The 21331-nt window shown below is 39.5% G+C and overlaps 1 protein-coding gene across 2 annotated transcripts in view; it reads left to right on the forward strand.

Moving 5' to 3' along the window:
- VPS37A (VPS37A subunit of ESCRT-I) overlaps nucleotides 1–21192 on the forward strand; it is a 38726-nt gene extending 17534 nt beyond the window's left edge. Inside the window, exons 5-12 of one of the 2 annotated variants that reach the window (XM_075556764.1) lie at nucleotides 8544–8766; nucleotides 9722–9792; nucleotides 14104–14231; nucleotides 14316–14374; nucleotides 14457–14525; nucleotides 16167–16310; nucleotides 17009–17089; nucleotides 18372–21110. In XM_075556764.1, the coding sequence (XP_075412879.1) occupies nucleotides 8544–8766; nucleotides 9722–9792; nucleotides 14104–14231; nucleotides 14316–14374; nucleotides 14457–14525; nucleotides 16167–16310; nucleotides 17009–17089 (775 nt within the window). In that variant the 3' untranslated portion in view covers nucleotides 18372–21110. Of the gene's footprint in view, nucleotides 1–8543; nucleotides 8767–9721; nucleotides 9793–14103; nucleotides 14232–14315; nucleotides 14375–14456; nucleotides 14526–16166; nucleotides 16311–17008; nucleotides 17090–18371 lie in introns of both variants that reach the window. The other variant, XM_075556765.1, reaches the window with a different exon arrangement.
- The last annotated feature ends 139 nt before the right edge of the window (nucleotides 21193–21331 follow it).

Raw genomic sequence — 21331 nt, forward strand, 5'->3', positions numbered from 1 at the left:
CATCCGTTTGACATTGACTGAAGGCTTTGAGTACTTAAAACTCCTGGGCGCCCTAGGAGACCTTTTGTCCAACTGCACAGTTTTCTGAGATACTGCTTTGGCTTTTTTTTTTTTTTTCCAGAAATCTTAACAAAGAATCTTATAGCTTCATTTTGAACTTGATCTTTGCTTTGAAGTTCTTTCTTAATTGAAAATCTTTAAGAAGCTGGGAATAAGAGACAGTCTCTATTTTCAAATCCAGGCATTCCATCTCTTTCATATTTAATACTTCTTTATTTCTTCCTCTCATATTTTAATATAACCTTCTAGAAGTCAGACACCTTCAACACTGCCCAGAAATCTCCTTAGCTAGATCATTGAATACCCAGGGTAGAATTTCTCGGTGGCCTGACTTCTGTTACATACACAGTTCCCTTTCCAGGCACATTTTCCTCTTTCCTTTAAGTGTTCATCCACAGCCTCCTCAGAGAACCGTCGGGCTCCTACTGACGACCTTGTTCAGGCCCGTCCAATTCGTGCTTTCTGGGGGCTCTTCCAAGGTTCTGGCTTCTGCTCTTTCCCTGAGCGCTTCCCTTGTTTTAGATATTTTATTGTTATAGCAGTATTAAACCTCCATGCCCTGAACTGTGTTCCAAGGCTGCATATCAAATTGTTCCCACTTAAAACAATGAAAATTCTCTTTTGTTCCCTCACCTGCATCTGAGCAGCCTGTAGTGGAGATGGCTTATGTCTACTCTACTCTGTGTCCATCGGGGTGAGTGGGAGACTGAACACTAGAAGTGCCCAAAGGCCAGCTCCTGTGTCAGGCAGTTGTTCCTAGTGCTCAGCAGAGGCGTTATCTGGAGCAGCCATCTGGAAAACACAGATCTGGCCTCTCTGTGCGGGTTGAGCCTCATCACAACATAATGTCCAGTTTCCAAGCCTGAACTGCCTGAGAGAGAGAGAGCTATGGGAAAATCACACAGCCTTCGAAAGAACGACCTGCCCAAATCATTCATCGTCACCTCTGCTATATTCTCTTTTGTGATAAAGTTCCGAGCAGATTCATGGGAATTCAAATAGGGTTTACCGCTTGATAGGGAAGTGGCAGTGTTCTGGAAGAAATTGTGAACCAGAAATGATGCTGTGGCTATTTAGGGGAAATAGAGTATGCCACAAGGTCCTTAGATGATACATTTTGAGATTTTGTTTATCTGTAAATGTTTTAAATATACTTTCACACTGGCTTCAGTTTGTACAGTTAAAACAATTCTAGTTTGGTGAAGTTCTGTTGTGAGGGTAAATAAAAAGTATTGCTATTAAGATTGCAGTTCATACATGGATGAGTTTATTGCAAATAAGACATGTTTAACTATGTCTCTGTAACCAGTGGATGTCTGCAGAGGTACTCTCAGTAATACACTTGTTTTAGAGAGAGACCTTATCTGTAGACATCGGCTCTGTCCTTTGAGAGAATCTACATCTTTGAAATACCAGAAAAAGCTACCATAACCTTATGAGATGACAAAAGTCCAGTTAAAACAGTGGCTTCCGAGAGAATATGTTGGGCCAATAAAATTTACAGCAGAGAGATCGTCTCCAAAGGTTCTATTCCTTTTTAATTCCTAAGATGTAATGTTAGATTCTCTCCAAGAACACAGGATGATCATAAAGGCTTAATATGAAGAAGTGTCCTGAAGGACTGAACACTGCATTGGTGAAGCAAACAAACAGGTAAATTCCGTTAGAGAATGTTTCTCCATCATGACCCCACACCTCCTCATTCTGCGAGGGTACCAGGGCTCTTCCTACAGGAATTCACTGGGATACCCTCCACTTTGCAGTGTCCTTCTTGCCCCTTTAGACTTCCTTGCTCCCGAAACTGAAAGAACCTTGAAAAGCACACGGTTTGAGTCCCAAAAGGACGCCCAAACTGCGCTTTGATGTGGTCCAAGATTGCCGAATTCTTCGAGGAGGAAGGTTTGAGAGCTGGAAGCACTGACTTCAGAACTCTGTAGTAGTGCTAGATGGATGCTACTTTGTGCAAAGAGCTTCCATATGGATAATTCTGTTTAGTAAACATATCTATGTTTTTGTCACAATAGTTTTTGGATTTAACCCTTGTATAGGCAAGGTTTTTTTTGTGTGTGTGTGTGTGTGTGTGTGTGTGTCTTTTTTTTGCCTTTGTTATTTTGGAACTTCATGATGATGCAACTTGTGTTTGTTTGTTTTTTTCAGCATGGCTATCTTTTTTTTTAAATGTATTTATGCTGGTTCTTTTTAAAATTCTTATCACAATCCATACATACATCCATTGTGTCAAACACATTTGTACATTTGTTGCCCTCATCATTCGCAAAACATTTGCTTTCTACTTGAGCCCTTAATATAACCTCCATATTTTTCTACCTCCCTTCCCCCTTTCCCCTCCCTCCTCCCTTGATAATTTATAAGTTATTATTATTTTGTCATATCTTACACTTTCCGACGTCTCCCTTCACCCACTTTTCTATTGTCCATCCCCCAGGGAGGAGGTTATGTATAGATCCTTGTAATCGGTTTCCCCTTTCTACCCCACCTTCCTTCCTCCCTCCAGGTATCACCTCTCTCACCACTGGTCCTGAAGGGATCATCTGTCCTTGATTCCCTGTGTTGCCAGTTCTTGTCTGTACCAATGTACATCTTCTGTCTAGCCAGATTTATAGGGTAGAATTAGGATCATGATAGTGGGGGGAAGAAGCATTTAAGAACTAGAGGAAAGTTGTATGTTTCACCATTGCTACCCTGCACCCTGACTGGCTCATCTCCTCTCCACAGCCCTTCAGTAAGGGAGTGTCCAGTTGCCTACAAATGGACTTTGGGTCTCCACTCTGCACTCACCCTCATTTACAATGATATATGTTGTTTTATGATGCCTGATACCTGGTCCCTTCTACACCTTGTGGTCACATAGGCTGGTGTGCTTCTTCCATGTGAGCTTTGTTGCTTCTAAGGTAGATGGCCGCTTGAGATGCTATATCTTTTGATAGCTGGGCTCCATCAGCTTGCTTCCCCACATTTGCTTATACACACATTTGTCTTCAGTGATCATATAGGGAAGGTGGGTACCCACTGATATGATTTTTTCTTCTTTAATGTCTGATACCTGGTCCCTTCTACACTTGGTGGTCACACAGGCTGGTGTGCTTCTTCCATGTGGGCTTTGATGCTTCTGAGCTAGATGGCTACTTGTTTACCTGCAAGCCTTTAAGACCCCAGATGCTATGTCTTTTGATCGCCGGGCACCATCAGCTTTCTTCACAACATTTGCTTTTGCACCCATTTGTCTTCAGTGATCCTGTCGGGAAGGTGAGCATCATGGAATGCCAATTTAGGAGAACAAAGTGTTCTTGCATGAGTAAGTACTCAGTGGAGGTCCAATGTCCATCTGCTGCCTTAATACTAAACCTATCAATATATGCACGTAGATCTATTTCCCCATCCTCACATATAAATATATTTACATATGTACATACCTGTCTCTAGACCTCTATAAATACCCTTTGTCACTTAGTTCTTTCCTCTATTTCCTTTTACTTTCCTCTTGTCCTACTATCATTCAGCATGGGTATCTTATAGGCTCATTTATATAATAATTGATGTCTGAATTTCTACTAATTAATTTTTTAAAATTTCCATTTTGGCTTTTTCTTTTCCTTTTTTTCCTCTTTTCTCCCTCCTTCCTCTTTCCTTACTTGTTTATTTACTTTCTGTTACTGGAGCTCTTGGAAACATTTAACTTTCTGTCTTTCTTATCTTTATTTCCTCCTCCATGGCATTTCTTGGCTTTATTGCCCACATCTACTCGATTTTCTAAAGCTTTATCTTGTTCTATAGTCAGAAGACATCCTTTTTTAAAAACTTCTTTATGTTAATTGGGCAAAGGTTTACAGAGCAGGTTTTTCATTTGACAATTTATAAACATTGTTTCATGTCAGTGATTGCAATCTCTACAACATAGTATCACTTGAAATTCTACTTCCTGTTTCTGTTCCTACTCCTTTTTTAAAAAGCATTTTATTAGGGGCTCATACAACTCATTGCAATCCATACATACATCAATTGTGTAAAGCACATTTGTACATACATTGCCTTCATCATTCTCATAACATTTGCTCTCCACCCACTTAAGCCCCTTGGCATCAGCTCATTTTTCCTTCTCCTTCCCCGCTTCCCCCTTTCTCATGAACCTTTGGTAATTTATAAATTATTAATTTGTCATATCTTATACCGTCCGATGTCTCCCTTCACCCACTTTTCTGTTGTCTGTCCCCCAAGGAGGAGGTTATATGTAGATCCCTGTCATCGGTTCCCCCTTTCCACCGCACTCGCATGTTTCATCATTCCTGTACTGCACCCTTACTGGCTTGTCTCCTCCTCACGACCCTTCCAAAGGGATGTCCAGTTTCCTACAGATGGGCTTTGGGTCCCTACTCCACACTCCTCCTCATTCACAATGATATGATTTTATTGTTCTTTGATGCCTAATACCTCATCCCACCAAAACCTCGTGAGCACACAGGCTGGTGTGCTTCTTCTGTGTGGGCTTTGTTGCCTCCGAGCTAGATAGCCACTTGTTTACCTTCCAGTCTTTAAAACCCTAGATGCCATATCTTTTGATAGCCGGGCTCCATCAGCTTTCTTCACCACATTTGCTTATGGACCCGCTTTGTATTCAGCGATTGTGTCGGGAAGGTGATCAGATGATATCTCCTAAATGGAAATCTCTTTAGATAAATTTTCCAGTTCATTAGACCCACTAGCCCCACCCTCATCTTTAGCCTTCTGTGTCTGAGTCCCAGAGTTCTGAAACTTCTATATCCCAAAATGGTATTTTTGATCTTTAAGGGTAGAGCTGGGTATTAAACTTGTTTGCTGTATTTGAAAATACATATAAATAAATCCAGCTTCCTGTTAACTCTTGCACCGTTAACCATTAGGTTGGTAGTTCAAACTTACTGTTGACAGAAAGATTATCTGCTTCTACTGCCTCCAAAAGCCTCCATTGGGTCGCTGTGAGTCAGAATTGACTGAATGGCAGTGGGTCTGGTTTTTAGAATTTGTTCAGTGATATAGCACAAATACTGTAAAACAAGACCGGGGCACTTTTTTTTAAGTCTAATGTGCATTTTGCTTGCTTGTTAGTTGCCGTCAAGACAGTTTCAACTCCATATGAACCATCATCGGTGCGCTCCCGTCTGTTCTTGGGGCTGTTGTGCCCAAGCACTGAGGGTTCGTGCATTCTCGTTGCCCTCTGCTTGAGCAAGCATGATGGCCTTTTCAGTGAGTGGTCTTCCTCATATCATGTCCCAAGGGGCAAGCTGAAGTCTTGCCATTCGCACTTCTGCAGGACAATCTGGTCATGTTTTTTCTGAGACTGATTTCTTTGTTCTTTTGGCAGTTGATGGTGTATTCGGTGTTCTTCGTCAACACCACACTTTGAACTCGTCACTAATTCTGCTGTCTTCCTTCTCATACATAGGTGAGGCGGTCGGAAAGGCCCTGGCTTGGATTGGCCACACCTTGTCATCAACATAGCATTGTTTGCTGTTTTAAATGTTGGGGGCTTTTGCAGCATTGTTGCCCAGTACAGCATGCTGTTTGTTTGTGCACTGCTGGTTGCAGGGGCATTGAATATCTAAGTGGAATGCAGTCATGGACAACTTGCCGTATATACTTGTGTATAAGCTGTTTTTTCCCCAGCACTTTTAATGCAGTTTTTGCGGTATAATTAGGTGCCTCAGTTGATAATTGGGCCGGCTTCTACTCTTGTATATACGGTAAGTTTCTTCACCGTTTATCAGGCTATTGCTTATTTTTGTAAGAATTTTTTTCCTTTATGTTGAGATGTAATCCATACTGAAGACTGTAGTCTGTACTGTGCATCTTCAATGAGTCCTTCAAGTCATCTTCACTTTCAGCAAGCAAAGTTGTTAGCACAGTGCATATGAGTCTTCTTCCAATTCTGATGCCACCTTCTCCATGTACTTTGGCTTTAGAATTATTTGTTCCGCATACAGATTGAATAGGTATGGTGAAAGGTTACAGCACTGAGACATACCTTTTCCAATTATGAGCCACACTGTATCACCTTGGTCTGATCAAACAATTACCTCTTGGTTCATGAACAGCTTGTCTATGACCACAGTTAAACCAACACCAAACTCATTACTGTTTGAATCAAATTCTGACACATAGTGACTGCAGGACTGAGTAGAACTGCTCCGTTGGTTTTCTAAGACAAAATATTAATGGAAGGTATTGACAGCAGTTTTCTCTCATGGAGCAGCTGATGGGATCTATCACTGACCTTTAGCTAGCAACAGAGCGTTTAACCAGGGGTCCTTTGAACACAATAGTGTCTGAAATGCCTATTCTTTGCAGTGTTACCCATCATTTGTTGTGAGCCACACAGTCAAATGAATACAGTACAAAATGAGGTTGATAAAATACAAGTGTCTCCCTGCTGTTTTTTGCTTTTGGCTGAGACCCATCTGACAGCCTGCAGTGATAGCCCCGTTCCACACCTTTTCAATCCAGCTCGAGCTTCAGGCACTTTCCTGCCATTGTACAGCTGCAGGAGTTTTTAAATTACCTGCAGCAGCATTTCCCCAGGAGGTGGTGTCACTGGTACTGCTTGATAACGTCTGCATTCCTTGGGGTCACTTTTCTTTGGAATGGGGGGAGTGTGTGCCCTTTCCTGTGGGTGGGCCAGATGGCTGTCTTCCAGGTTTCTTGCATGGACCAGCCGGTAAGCGCTTCCAGGGTTGCCATCAGTTCGCTAACCCGTCTCACTGAGAATCCATCATTTCCTGGAGAGCCTTGTCTTTGGTCATTGTCTGTAGTATAACTTAACTGATTTCAGCCTCAAAATAAAGCAGATTGATTCAGAATTACTAAGATGTTCATTCAGGAATCATAAATATTTTCTTGGGTTGATCATATTCTTTTTAAGTAGCTCATATTCATATATATGCAACTAGTTTTCAAGTTTTACGGCTAAAAGTTAATCATTCTTTGAAATTAGTGATCGAAAGCGTTTTTGTATTATTTAGTTTTTAAAGTAGGTCATATATTTACTTGGCTCAAAATTCTAAAAGCATACAGAGTGAAAAGTGTCACGCTCTTCCTTTTCCTGGCAGTGTAGTTCTCCTCACTGGCATGCAAAGTGGTCGTTTGGTGGGTGCTTCTGTAGTACATGTGCAAGGAAGCAGTGAGGACGCCCACAGTTCATGGGAAAATGGAATGAAAAGACAATGGGATTTTCCCGCCAATCTTTTGAAGCCCCTTCATAAAGAAAGGCAGTGTTTTATACCCCCCGTTGTATACAGATGGTGCCACACATTTTTCATGAAGTGGTATCGCTATAGCGAGCTATTTGTGTTAGTCCACTAAGGTGCTTCCTCATTCTTTTTATGGCCACAAAGTTTTCGTTTTATGGATGTACCATAATTTATTTAACAAGACTCCTTTGATGATATTTTTGTTTTCCATCTTCCTGAAGGCCTACCCTCCATCTTTGCCTTCAGTGCTGCAGTGAAAAATCTTAAAAAATAGTATTTTACCCAAATGTGAGTAATTTGGTGGATAAATTCTAGAAGTGCTGTGCACAGTTGTAATTTTAACAAGTAACTGCAGAGTTGCCCTCCACAGTAACTGTACCAGTATGTGCTCTTATCCAAAGTGACTTTCCTCTTATCCTGTGCCAGGGTAGTGTATTATCAAAATGGATCTTTGCCAGTCTTACAGGTAGAAAGGGGTATGTTAATAAAATTTACTTTTTTTTTTTTTCTAACAGTGAAGTTGACTCTCTTTTCCTATGCCTTACGGGTGCTTTTTTGTCTGTTTATCTTTTAGACTCCTTTCATTTGCATACTATTCAACTTTCTGTTTTGCTATTGAGTTACTAACCTTTTCAGGATTTATAGAAATTCTTTATATATGAGGGGGCTTAAAAATTTTTGTGGAGAAACTTCATTCTCGTTTAATTCCATTTTTCCATGAATTTCTTTGAAGCTTCCCTTCATATTTTAAAAATGATCCCTATATGCTAGGAGCTTCACATGTTCCTTCCAGTGTGACATGTGTCGAGTCATAGGCTGTGTGATGTAGGCTTTGCATTTGTGGGATTTATGGCTGCTTGCTCTTCTGGATGCGAGATCATTGTGCGAGATCCCAGATAGTCACTTCTCCCACAAGACTGTAATTCCCCAGTGACTTCTAGTTATCTTAAGATATTGATTGATACCCACGGAATACTGAAAACTCAAAAATGACCTGTCTATTCACCCCTACACTGACTAGTTTGCATGCTTTTTGAAGTATTCATATTCTTTTTCATGCAAACCACATTTATTTTTCTTTGAGAGTTTATATAAGTGTATATGAGTTTATTTATTTTGATTATATAATTTTATCAAGCACTGCTATCGATAAATTCTAGCTATAATGCCTGACTATGACAATTTAGCACAATCTAGGAATAATATGATGCCTAAAGCTAATTTTTCTCTTTTTCTCCTTAGCTTGTATAGTAACCCAGGCGGACTGCCTCCTTATGCGTCTCAGGGTTTTTCATTTCTCCCTCCATACCCTCCACAAGAAGCTAACAGGACGATTTCTGCTGTGTCTGTTGCTGACACTGTTTCTTCAACCACAAGTTATACTACAGCCAAACCCGCCGTTCCTTCATTTGGCATCCTTTCCAGTCTGCCATTGCCCATTCCAGTGACAGAAACTTCAGTGCCGGTTTGTCTCTGGGTTTCTCTGTTTTTACCATTGAGTCATTATTCGATCTTTCGATCTGCAAACACTTTCCATGTGCTTGCATGTGCCAGCCACTAAGGGGGCAGAGAACAGCAAATAATCTGGTACTTGCAAAGTGGGAAATTCCTGTGGAGCAGAGACAGGCAGTCTAGGGTTATGTTGGATGCCCAATGGAAGAATAGGCAATGTTCACAAGAACTGAGGCAGAACTAGCAGAGACACCTTTACCCCACCCCACCCCACCCCACCCCCACGTGGTTTATTGCGCAGCTAGCCTAAATGTGACACTGTCGTAGACCTCTGGGCAGAGAGAGAAGACATGAGCAGTGTTCTCCAGTTAAGCTGGTCACTTTGGTATGTGGGATGTTACTGAGAGAGAACCCAGTACTCTGTGCACAGAAAGGATTTTATTATTTTTTTTTATTATTTTTTTTTTCAGAAAGGATTTTAAACGTTCATGTGTAACCCTTAGTAATGGTCATGGACTGTAAAATCTTATCACATTCGGCAACACTAATTTCAGAATTTGTAATCAGTTAGTAATTGGATGCAATTGTATTTGCTAGCTCAAGCCACTTCATAATCATATGAATGTTTTGTGACTGAGCTACAAGTTGGTAGTCTAAATGAATTTTAAGACAACTTTTAAATGGCTATTAATTGAAACCATCATCTGTATTTTTAAAAAAAGGTACTAACATAGGTATTTATGTTCCTAAGTATCTTCTTCCTTCCGAAACAGAAACTGTGTACAAAATTACACTGAATGAAAAAAATAACCGAGAGACCCAGGGAGAGTAATGAGAGAAAGGAAGTGGGAAGATGCCGATGCAGCAAGCAAGGCAGCAGAGCATGTAGTGCATTTAGACTTACTTTCAAAGTAAACGAGAACAGCTGCCGTGGAGGTTGACACTTAATATTATTTGAAACTCTTTAGATCAGCCAAAATTGTGTTGGCTATAAGATGCCAGAGGTCCCTGATGTGTTTCCAGAACTCTCAGAACTGAGGTAAGAAACTTGAAGCATAAAGTTGTCATCCATTGTCTATTTTCTTTTCAATACAAAATAAATGGTTGTTTTTGTATCAACATAAAATTTTCTTAAAATCTTCACTATCTCTATATTGTGCTGTCTTAGTGGAAAATTTTTAGAAACCGGTTTTAGGTCTTAAAGTTTATACTGTAGATAACTTGAGTGTAAGCTGAGTTTTTCAGCACATTTTTAATGCAGTTTTTATGGTAAAACTAGGTGCCTCGGCTGACATTTGGCTTTATTTGACTTCGTGTTTTACAAATGCCAATTTTAATAGTTTTGTTAGTAAAAAGCAATGAATGCTTATACCGGGTGTATGAATGTGCTCGTGGTTGGTCTGCTTTGCAATGCTGACAAGCATCCCAGGAAGCAGGACTAATGTGCTCATTTTATCAAAGAAGAAACAGACTTTGATTATGTTAACTAAAAGCTCTTTTTGATTTGGAAGCCTCAATAATTCTTAATATATTTCATATTGATAAAATTGAGTAGTACTTGCTCTCTGTCTTTTTTAAGTCATTATGGAAATAACAAATACCCAAGGATAAGCAATAGTATCGTGAGCCTCCACATACCTGTCATTCAGCCTCCACAACAACTGCAATGTACAACTTCTTTGTACATCTTACTTCCTGTGCGCTCTTATGCAGTTGTTTCACTTTGGGGGAAGGAGGAGGCAGGAAGGGAGAGGGAGGGGTGCAGATGTGGATCAGAATTATTGTAAAGCAAGTCCGCATACAGTGTTTTCACTCAAATTGTTCAGTAAGTTTCTCTCCCAGACGAGGGCCACTTTCTTCTCTGTAGTAAAGCTGTAGCGATATTCAGTATCATTATTACCCTAACAAAATTAATAATTCTTTAATGTCTCATTTTACAGGTATCGTTTTTTTAATCGGGGGCTCGTACAATTCTTATCACAATCTTAATCATAAAATGTTTGTTGTTGGCTTGTTGAATCAGGACTCAAAAACATTGCATTTGGATACTGTATCTTTGTTTTTTAATTGCTAACATCTTGCCATCTTTTAGTGAATATGTTTACCGTGCTATTTATGTAAATGCATGTACAAGAAGGTTTCCAAAAAAGCTCATGGGAAGATTCCATTGTCTTTTCATTCAACTTTTCCATGAACTTTTTGAAGTTCCTTCATATGTATCTTACAGCATTATTATTGAAAAAATTGTTTATTTGTCCTTCAGAGTTTCCCATCTCCTGATTTTCCCTGATTATATTCTCCATTAATAAATAGATGTTCCTCTACTTTCTACTTCTGGTGGCTAGATCTAGAAACTTGATTAAGCTCACTCACTGCCATCAAATTAATGCTGATTGGTTTCCAAGACTGTTTACAGGAGTAGAAAGCCCAGTCTTTCTTGTACATAGCTGCTGGTGGTTTTAAACTGCCAACCATGTGGATCACAGCCCAATATGTAACCACTGCACCATCAGTGTTCCCTGAAGCTTGCTTAGAGTAGGCCAAGTTCTTTTGGCAAGGATTTACACATCATATTTAGTAGACATTTTCTGTTGAGTCACATCAGACAGTATAATTTTTTTAGTGAGACTAGCATAGTTGGATTGAATTACCTGAAACTGTTGACCAGCCATTATTTCATTAAGGGTTGTATATATATTTCATTCTATCACTCCTTCTCTATTTAATTACTAGAAGAAAATTTTCACTATTGAGTTATACTGAACTCTACTTTATGCAGAAAAGGCAAAATAAATGCTTGACTTTCCTCTTTTCAATATTTACAACAGTGCATTGGTACATTAGCAAACTACAAAGTTGTTCTGGTGGATGGACTTTTGTTTGTTGTGTACTCTTTAAAATATATATTTAATATGTTTTAATCCATTGCAATCATTTTTCTTTACCTGTTGGATATAGAATCAATAGGGAACTTTTGTGGGGACATTTGTGTCTTTTCTGACAAAACAAAGATGTCCTGGACTCATCATCGACATCTCTCTTCCCACCTCTGAAGCCAGCCATGCCTCTGAGGGCCGTCACTGGTTTTCGGATTAGGATACACAGTTACTATGGAGATTAGAGAGGACAGGTTACGGTTGGGGTCTTGAGGATATATTCTACCAGAGATGTACAACCAAATACTATTTTTTAACATCACTTCAAATGATATTTCTCTGTATATGATTATGTAACTTCACAAAACAGGTTCATTTAATTTCATCTGCTTTGAATTTTAAAGATGGTCTGTTTTTCTTCTATACTTGTACATTGTAATCATGTAATGCTTTTCTATGTTTTCATTGTCAAACTGAAAGATACAGTCAGGCTTAGTTTCCATTTCTATCCTCTTCCAGTTCCCTCTTTCTCTCTCTATAGATGTCTAATTTTGTTTCTGATGTTATCATCCATTGTTTTCTAAAAGAACAATTATGAATATAAGTACTATACACATACTCACGCACATTCATGTCTTTTATTCTGACAGTCACGACATAAACCCATTAGCTCAATAGGTTAAAACTGGGAGGCTGCTAGGGATATTCATGTACCCTCCCCTGCCCACCGCCATCACATAAAGTCTGACGCATGCTGACCCGCTATAGCAGCGGTTCTCAACCTGTGGGTCGTGACCCCGTTGGGTGCCGAACGACCCTTTCACAGGGGTCACCCCGTTCACAACAGTAGCAAAACTGCAGTGATGGAGTAGCAGCAAAAATCATTTTATGGTTGGGGGTCACCATCACATGAGGCACTGTATAAAAGGGTCGCGGCCTGAGGAAAGGAACGGGGAGACCCACTGCTCTACAGGGTTTCGGAGACTCAATTTCATGGGAACGGGCAGCTTCCTCTTTCTCCTGCACAGCAGCTGGGGGGGGGAGGGGTTGAGTTGCTAACTTTGAAGTTAGCAGCCCCATCCCTAACCCAGTGTCATCAAGGTTTCCTATTCATATACTGCCGTACAGGTGGCAAGCAGATTATGAGTTGGGCTGCTAACTGCAAAGTCAGCAGTTCGAACCCACTAGCTGCACTCAGGGAGAAGGATGAGGCTTTCTGCTCCTGTAAAGACTGACAACCTCAGGACTGCACAGGGGCAGCTCTCCTCTGTCCTGTAGGGTCGATGTAAGTCAGACTCAACGCTAGGGCAGTTAGGGCAGTTAGAGTTTTCTTAAACCCAGCTAAACCAAACGCACCACTGTGGAGTTGGTTCCAACTCTTAGGGGCCTTACAGGAGAGACAGTCCATTGCTCCGTTGCATTTTTGAGACTGAGTTGGTACAGGAGCGGGTGTTTTCATGGTTTTCCTGCGGAGGGTAAACTGCCCACGTTGTGAGTATCAGCCTAGCGTTTAACCCACTGGACCCACACTATAAGCAAAGCAAAGACGGTTTACTCTGTCCAGTCCTGGGAGATTTTAGGATGTGTCGTGGCCAACAGAGAGGGAAAACTGGGCACTGACTTACCTGGTCTTAACCTGAGTAGAAAGAACAATCTTCTGCAAAGGATTTTCATAAAGCAGCTTATTACAGAGACCACTGGTTTCCTTCCGATTGTATTTCCCACCCACCAACACATGTAGTAATGAAGGAAATAGGGGATAAAAGCTTGTACTGTGATTGGCCTATGAATTTACCTTCTTTTAATTTAATATATTTGAAAGAAGAAACAGATAAACTCACTGCCATCAAGTTGAATCCGACTCGTAGCACCCCTAGAGGACAGAGTAGAGCTGGGAAGCCTCCGTCCGCTTTGGCCTGTGGAGCAGCTCGGGGTGGGGGAGGCACTGAGTTTGCATTGAAGCACCTCATTGTGTTACCCACTCCGCCATCCAGGCTCCTGGGCAACTTCATTTTACATGATCAATAAGTCTGGTTCCAAAGCGATGAAATTAAACAGGAGAAAGCTATGTGAATATGTCACTGCTCTCAAATTTTAAGAGGCTCAGCTGAGTAAGGGACAACACTAGTTCCATCCTGTTTTCTTTACTCGAGTTAAGTAGAACTGATTAGTTTCAGACCATTGTGTAATTGTGAACTCTGCCACACAGGTCTGAGTTTAAAACTAGCACCAGTCTATCCTGAGGACCATACTTCACGTCTGCAGAGTCTGTAAGAATCCAGACTGTTCTGCCCCGTTGTGGTGGACGTTTTGTTTGCTATTAAGGTTACAGTTAGCCTTCTTAACTTTTTATACAAACATAGACACTTTAAAAAAGTCATTGAGGTTGAATAAAACTGGAAAACCATGACTATCATCATGGGGGCTTAAATAGTATGACTGATCTTCATTAACCTATTTTTTTGTGTTTCTAGTGTGTCCCAACTCACAGATATGAATGAACAAGAGGAGATATTACTAGAGCAGTTTCTGACTTTACCTCAACTAAAACAAATCATTACTGACAAGGATGACTTAGTAAAAAGTATTGAGGAGCTAGCAAGTATGTGTTCTCTTGGTTCAGTTCCGATTTCCCATATACAATGTGATCTCTATGTGGAAATAAACTGGGGATTTTATTTCATAGGGAAAAACCTCCTTTTGGAGCCCAGTTTGGAAGCCAAAAGGCAAACTGTCTTGGAGAAGGTGAGTGAGTGGTGGCTTTAAAGGGAAAAGTTAATGTCATTGAAAAGTAAACTAAAACAGCATCTTTACCTCCTGTTTTCAGTATGAATTACTGACACACATGAAGTCGAGTTTTGAAAAGAAGGTGCAAAGGCAGCATGAACTTAGTGAGGTGAGATCGTTTTGCTGTTTTATCATAAGAATTTCTCGCCCTAATGTTTACCTGCTTTACTATCAGAAATTCACTTGTTAGACAAACTCTGAAATGTAGATGAACAGCTCTCAAATATGCTGTATTACAAATCATTTGTTTGTGTTTGAGCATTTTTGGCTCCAGGTTGTGAGACACTGAAAACCCCCATAACTATTAAAGTCATTGTAATCCTCGTAGGAAAACCTGTCAACACAGAACTGGAACTTTAGGAGATGTATGCTTATGTATAAACATCTTAAGTGGAAAGATAGCAAACTGAGAGGTTAAGGTATAATTTTATGCCAGAAACAGGTATGTGATAAATAAAAAGACACTATAAAATTCAACTCCTATTTCTGAAAAAAGAAAATGAATGGATAAAAACCTTGGCTTATGCCAGCACCAACATCATAAACTAAAAAGAAGCCAAAGTCACTGCCACTGACTGCGTTCTGATGCATAGCGACCCTACAGGACCCAGTAATACTGCCCTGAGGGTTTCCATGGCTGTTAAATCTGTACAAGAGCAGGAAGCTTCATCTCCTGCAGAGCAGCTATTGGGTTCGAACTACTGGCCTTTCTTTGTCCTCGTAAAAGATTGACAGTTTTAGAAAACCACAAGGCAATTCCACCCTGTCCAATAAGAGCCACTGCAAGTTGGAATTCGCTCAGTGGCAGTGAGTTTTTGGGGATTGCACATGGGCAGGATACCAGGCTGCAAGGACCATTGGGAGCTATCAGTGTGACCACCACAGTGCTCTAGTGCTTAAATCCCCAGGAGAGGACAATGATCTGACCCTTTGCTCTCACCAAGAGAGCCGTGTGGTGTAGTGAGTTACGAATTGGCCTGCTAACTAACTACAAGGGCAGCAGTTCGAACCCATCAACCACCCCAAGGAAGTGAAGATAAGGCTTTCTGTTTCTGTAACGTTTTACAGCCTCAAGGGGAAGGAGGGGGAAAAAAGGGGAACTGATCGCAATGATCAACCTGTATACACACACACACATCACCACCCCCTGAGGGTGGGGATGAGCAACAGAAACGTGGGTGAAGGGAGACAGGGGAAGGCATACAATATGAAAATAATAATTGATAACTTATCAAGAGGTCATAAGAGTGGAAGGGTGGGGGAGGGAGGGAAAAAAGAGGAATTGAAACCAAGGGCTCGAGTAGAAAAAAAATGTTTTGAAAATGATGGCAACATGTGTATGGATTGTTTTAAGAGCTGTAAGAGTTCCAATAAATGGTTTATAAATATATATCACATATAAATATATATATCACACACATACACACATATATGTATATTTACAGCTTCGGACACTGAATAGTGCAGTTCCATTCTGCCCTATAGGGTCACTATGCACCAGAATCAACTTGATGGCAGTGTTTTGTGTGGTTTTCTCTTTCTGACATGAAATATTTTGTAGCCAGTGACTTGGTCTCACACGTATTTATAGCCATATAGCCACCAACAGAAGGCCACACGGACCACTGCATAGTAGCAGAGTTCTGCCCCAAAAGGCCGCGTAGAACTTCTCCCAACTCAGCCTTGTTGTGCTCCCCGTGAGGAGCCGGTGGAGCACCGTCAGCTAACAGAGTGCTTGGTTCTCTTTCAGAGCTGTAGTGCAAGTGCCCTTCAGGCCAGGTTGAAAGTAGCTGCACATGAAGCTGAGGAAGAATCCGATAATATCGCTGAAGACTTCTTGGAGGGAAAAACTGAAATCGATGATTTTCTCAGTAGCTTCATGGAAAAGAGAACTGTATGTAATACTCTCCTGTGGAGCACAGATAGTAGTGTGTTATCAATGACTTAGATCTCCAGAGCAAAAAACCTACGACTGAGCTAGAGTTTTGCATATCACAAGAGAAAACTAAGGAGTCTTTATTGAGAATGGTAGCAGCATCCTTCATTAACTTTAACCTCTTGTTTGTATATAACCAGGTAAATCAACTAGTAATTCCATCTAGAAATGATACTGTCCTGTCGTTTTGCAACAAAGTTGCTATTCAGCTCCAGTCTAGTCTGAAGTAATCTGTTTTATAGTTATTTAAAGAGAGAATCATCTATAAAGATAGAACAAATGTTTAAAATAGTGAGATGCTAGTTTCTATTTAATATTTTCATTCCATTTTTTCTTTGGTTTTTGTTAAAGGCCACTTATAGTTTCTTGGCCACCAGTAGAATCCTAGATATTTACCTAATTTCTATGAAACATCACATTTTAAAACATGTTTTGGTTAGTAAATTTAGGCTATGTATAATATCCTCTTAAGGAAGGTGGGGTAGATTTTATTCTCATTTTCTTGAGAGAAAATGTACGTTTGGGGATATTGGTAACATGCCTATTACAGCATTAGTAAGACATTGATTATTGGTCCCTTATTCTGTTGCACTACTTATGACTGTTTTAAAGTTTTCTTAGTCCTCATGGCTAACAAAGAATAATTTATCTTGTAGATTTGCCACTGTAGACGAGCCAAAGAAGAGAAACTTCAACAGGCAATAGCGATGCACAGCCAATTTCATGCCCCACTATAGGTAAATTGTATTTTCCAAAGTTGAAATCTCAGTGATGTTTGTAACCGTAGGGCTCTCAGCAGTAGACATCTTTTAGATATTTTCCGTATGCTGTCAGCTTCCATAGAAAGTATTTTCCAGTATATCATGGCTACTGATGGAGCCCTGGTGGCGTAGTGGGTACGCGTTGGGCTGCATTCCGCATGGCTGGCAGTTCAGAACCACCAGCAGGTCTGCGGAGGAAGACTGGGCTTTCTCTCCCATAAACAGTTACGCTCTTGGAAACCACATGGGTTGTTGTGAGTTAGCACTGACTTGATGGCAGTGAGTTTGGTTTGGGTTTTTGGTGTTCAGAATTGAAGCGGTGGTTACTCCTTTCACCCAGGTTGGTATGTAGACTATTACCCTCACCTAATGGTCACAGTTCATTTGAGTCTCCATCATCTCTCCTCTACAGTGAATCTCCAGGCTGTGTCTTACACCAGGATCACTCCAGTAATTTGATGACAATTTTTAGAGCATCTCCTACCTGTACAACAATGACAGAATGAGTGTCCTAAAAATACTACTTCCTAAATAGCATTTCTCTGCCCCAGAGCCTATAATAAGCCCTGATCATAATACAATCAACACCAAATTTCTCTCGTGTTTCAAGATTTCTATAATCCAACCTGTATGAGAGGGCTTTAGGAAGTTCTAGGAATAATTCCATCACCTTCCCCCTCCCCACAAATCTGGAGTGCTCCTGTCTCTCAGATCATCCATTTTAATTTCCCATTCCCCTCCCCCCCCACCCACGTACATGTTATGTTCTTTCTTCTGCCGCCATTATCTTTCTTGGTCCATCATCTTCCTGATGTCCCTCTTTACTCTCCAGCCTATCTTGTCTTAGGAGTACTCTCTCTGCTAGCACAAATTTCCACTCCGACCGTTCACATGTCTCTCATGTTACAGTGCTAGAAAGTAGAGCTTCCTTGCCTTGAGATTAAAAACCGACTACTGATAAAGGAGACTCGTGATCAGTATGATCATTGGACAACAGGCTGGTAGTGTGCATACTCGCTGGTGGAGAGGAGTAGCCGTAACTTGCTTCTGAGTGGCCACCACCGGTGCTGAAGGTCTTGCCCGAGGCTGCTTGTTGCTCACAGCTGCATCTCTCCTTCTCTTTCTTACTTCCGTATTGTTTCCCTCCCTCTCATGTTTTTGCTACAATTGCACATGGTCCAACCCATCTACCCTCAAATCCTCTGCCATCCAGGAGATTCGGGCACAGTCCTGATTATAATTTTTCCTTCCTTTCCAGATTTTTTGAAAACATGAACTGCTAAGAGAGGAATGGGACAAAACAACTCAGCACATCATTTTATGTTCAAGATTCACACATTGGCATTTCATCCCAGTGGCTGCATTTGTAGACTAACGACATAGATTGTATATAGAACAGACTGATTTCGTACAGGTTAGAATGATTGCTGTAATCTTTGAAATTTTTTCTGCACTCTTTGCACTGAAAATGTTTATTTATTACTGATAAATCCTAGCCTATTTAGGTTTCACTGCCATACCTCTCTTATTAGAAATTAAATACCCATGCATGTAATTTTAGCTAGGTTTCAATATTTTATAAAATTATCTCATTTAAATTTGTATTTTTAATTTGAAAACCCCTAGTTTCTGTACCAAAAATGATTTGTCATTTAGATTTTTCCCTTGCAGGTTTTTCTTTGGAAAGTTTCTGGAGCATTTTGAAAAGCAGTTTGTTTTGAAATATTCATAGTGTCAGGAAACACTAAACTTGCCAATGTGCGGTCTCAAAAAATTAATTTTTAATAAGTACAATAAATCTAAAGGATAAAATTCTTGTTCTTATATATTGTTTTATTTTAAAAACTGAATATGTATTTTAAAAGCAATATAGGTATAAATGGATATTATACCTAATAGGGAAATAAAAACACCTGCCTTTCACATAAACTAGTAAAACAAACTTTCAAGTTGTCTTATTTTTTTAATATTTCATAGGTTTGTGGTTGGATAAGGAACGATGCTTTCTAAATTCCTATTGTTAAAGTTAATAACTTTCTTTTTATTCAGTAAATAATCAATCTAGATATAAGAAAGTCAATGAGTTCTTCTGTCTTTGTACTCTGAGTTAACATTTCATAGGAGAAAGCTATTGTAACAAGTTAAGATAATCTTAGGAATCCTAATTTAATGAGTTTAATGGAATCTCTGTCTAGTACTTTGTACAATAATTTGTTTCTAAATATCACAGATTGAAAACATTTCACATATATTCTTAAAAGCTAATACTGGAGAAAATCTTAACAAATGAAAAAAATCAGAAAATATTTCTAATGCTTAGGAATGTCGTATCTAAAATCACAAGACAAACTGAAGCATGTTTTTGTTGAAATTCCATCCCAATGTGATTGTCATTGTAAGCACCGGCACGCAGTGTAGTTCAACGTCTCTAATTCTGCTGTTCATTCCTATCCATTGTTTGGGCATTAGAACTTTAAGAATACAAAACTACTTTTTAACACTTCAAAAGAACCTACTAGTTTATGTGTGTGGAAAATTAAGTATTCACAAAAACAATAAAGATACACTGTTGGATCAGAGATCGACATTTATTCATCACCTGTCTGCCTGGCACTCGAAGCTTGCTCTTCAGGAGGGCGCAGTTATTGTTCCCGACGTGCAGGTGAGGGAAGAATGTGTGGAGCTGTTGGCAGTACTCTGGCCGTGTCTTCGGAAAGCTTTGGATAGCACTGGCTGTCAGAGCTTCCGTTTCACAAACATCGTTGTTTGCAAACAGTCATGGAGCTTTTTTAGAAACCAAATCTGGCCAATAGCAGACCAGCAGACCAGTTTTATTAAGCACCCACAGACTAAACCTCATCTATATGATCAACATTGTACATCTCGATGCCGTTCATACCTTATCCCAGCTTCACGCTAAACGCAGCTTGGTCTCTCCTTCCTAAATGAAAGGAGTAGATACTTCATCACAACCAGTAATAAAGGTAATTTAAATCACACAAGATGGAAAAAGTCTTGATAGTAGATACCTTTAAAGCTATCATCTTTATGACTGTTTTCATAAAATTTAGTCACATGGCAGAAATAATGCCAAAGGAAAAAGAGAAATGCCTATCAAAGTAAAGATTCTGATTTTAACAAAGACTAAATGGAAATAGAAATATAGAAGAAAGAGTAGGGGTTATTAGGCAGCTCAAGAGGGTAGTTTGTTCTGAATAGACATTTAATACTTATCTCAAAACAGAGGAAATTCCATATCAATGAGATACATACTGAAGGATGTGCCTAGGATGGAAGGAATTTCTAGGATGAATAGAGAATTACTATCGGAATATAGGTTGTTTTGACAAATAAGTGTGATCATACTTCATATATTCTCAAGTTGAAGGGGGAAGAAAGTAAATTTCCCCTAAAGTGCCCTTAAGGCAAAAAAATGTTTTTCAAGGTTTCCTCTCTTTTTTCCGTACTTTCACTTAAATTCTTTAGAACATTTCATTCCTGATTAGGAACATTAGGTAAGAAAGTGATTACAATAAAAATTTTTATCCATTTTTATACCAAATATCTAAATATCATTAAATAATTTGAGTTCTGAAAATTACTAACTGCTTTGGTCAACTTTGCAATTTCTTTAGACCACTTGCCCTAAATAAGCACTTTCTGATTGACCTTTGATTTAAAATTATAATTACTCTTAGATTCTTGTTAGACTGGCCATGTTCTTTTAAGGCCTTCTGAAAGCAAAACAAGTTTTGAAGAGCAATAATCATAACCTTTTTTACAATCAATTTCAGCCTCAGGTCACCCTCTTAAAAGAAGTCTAAATAAATATATACTGTAATGTCTTGTAACAAACTTGGGACAACCAATGAAAAGTTATGGCTCCGATGTAGAAGATGCCGCATTAAAGAATTAAAATATAAGATATAAAATATTTATACTGTTTGTTTTTGAAAATAAATATATAACCCTGTTTGGCATAATTACTGTGTCATTTTGTTTGTTGTTAAATTTTATTATAATTATAATTTCCTTTAGCAGACTTACTCTGCTAAATAGAATCAAAATCACATCTTCAATAGGCAACAAGGTTTCTAACAGTTGGGCAACTATGAGAATAACATGAAGCAGGTTATATTAAAAAAATTGTAAAACCAATGCTACCATATCCTAGTATCATTAACAAGTTATTCTGTACTACATAGAATATATTGCAGA

The sequence above is a fragment of the Tenrec ecaudatus genome, chromosome 8, assembly GCF_050624435.1.
Source record: "Tenrec ecaudatus isolate mTenEca1 chromosome 8, mTenEca1.hap1, whole genome shotgun sequence".
In the NCBI taxonomy this organism is placed as follows: Eukaryota; Metazoa; Chordata; class Mammalia; order Afrosoricida; family Tenrecidae; genus Tenrec; species Tenrec ecaudatus.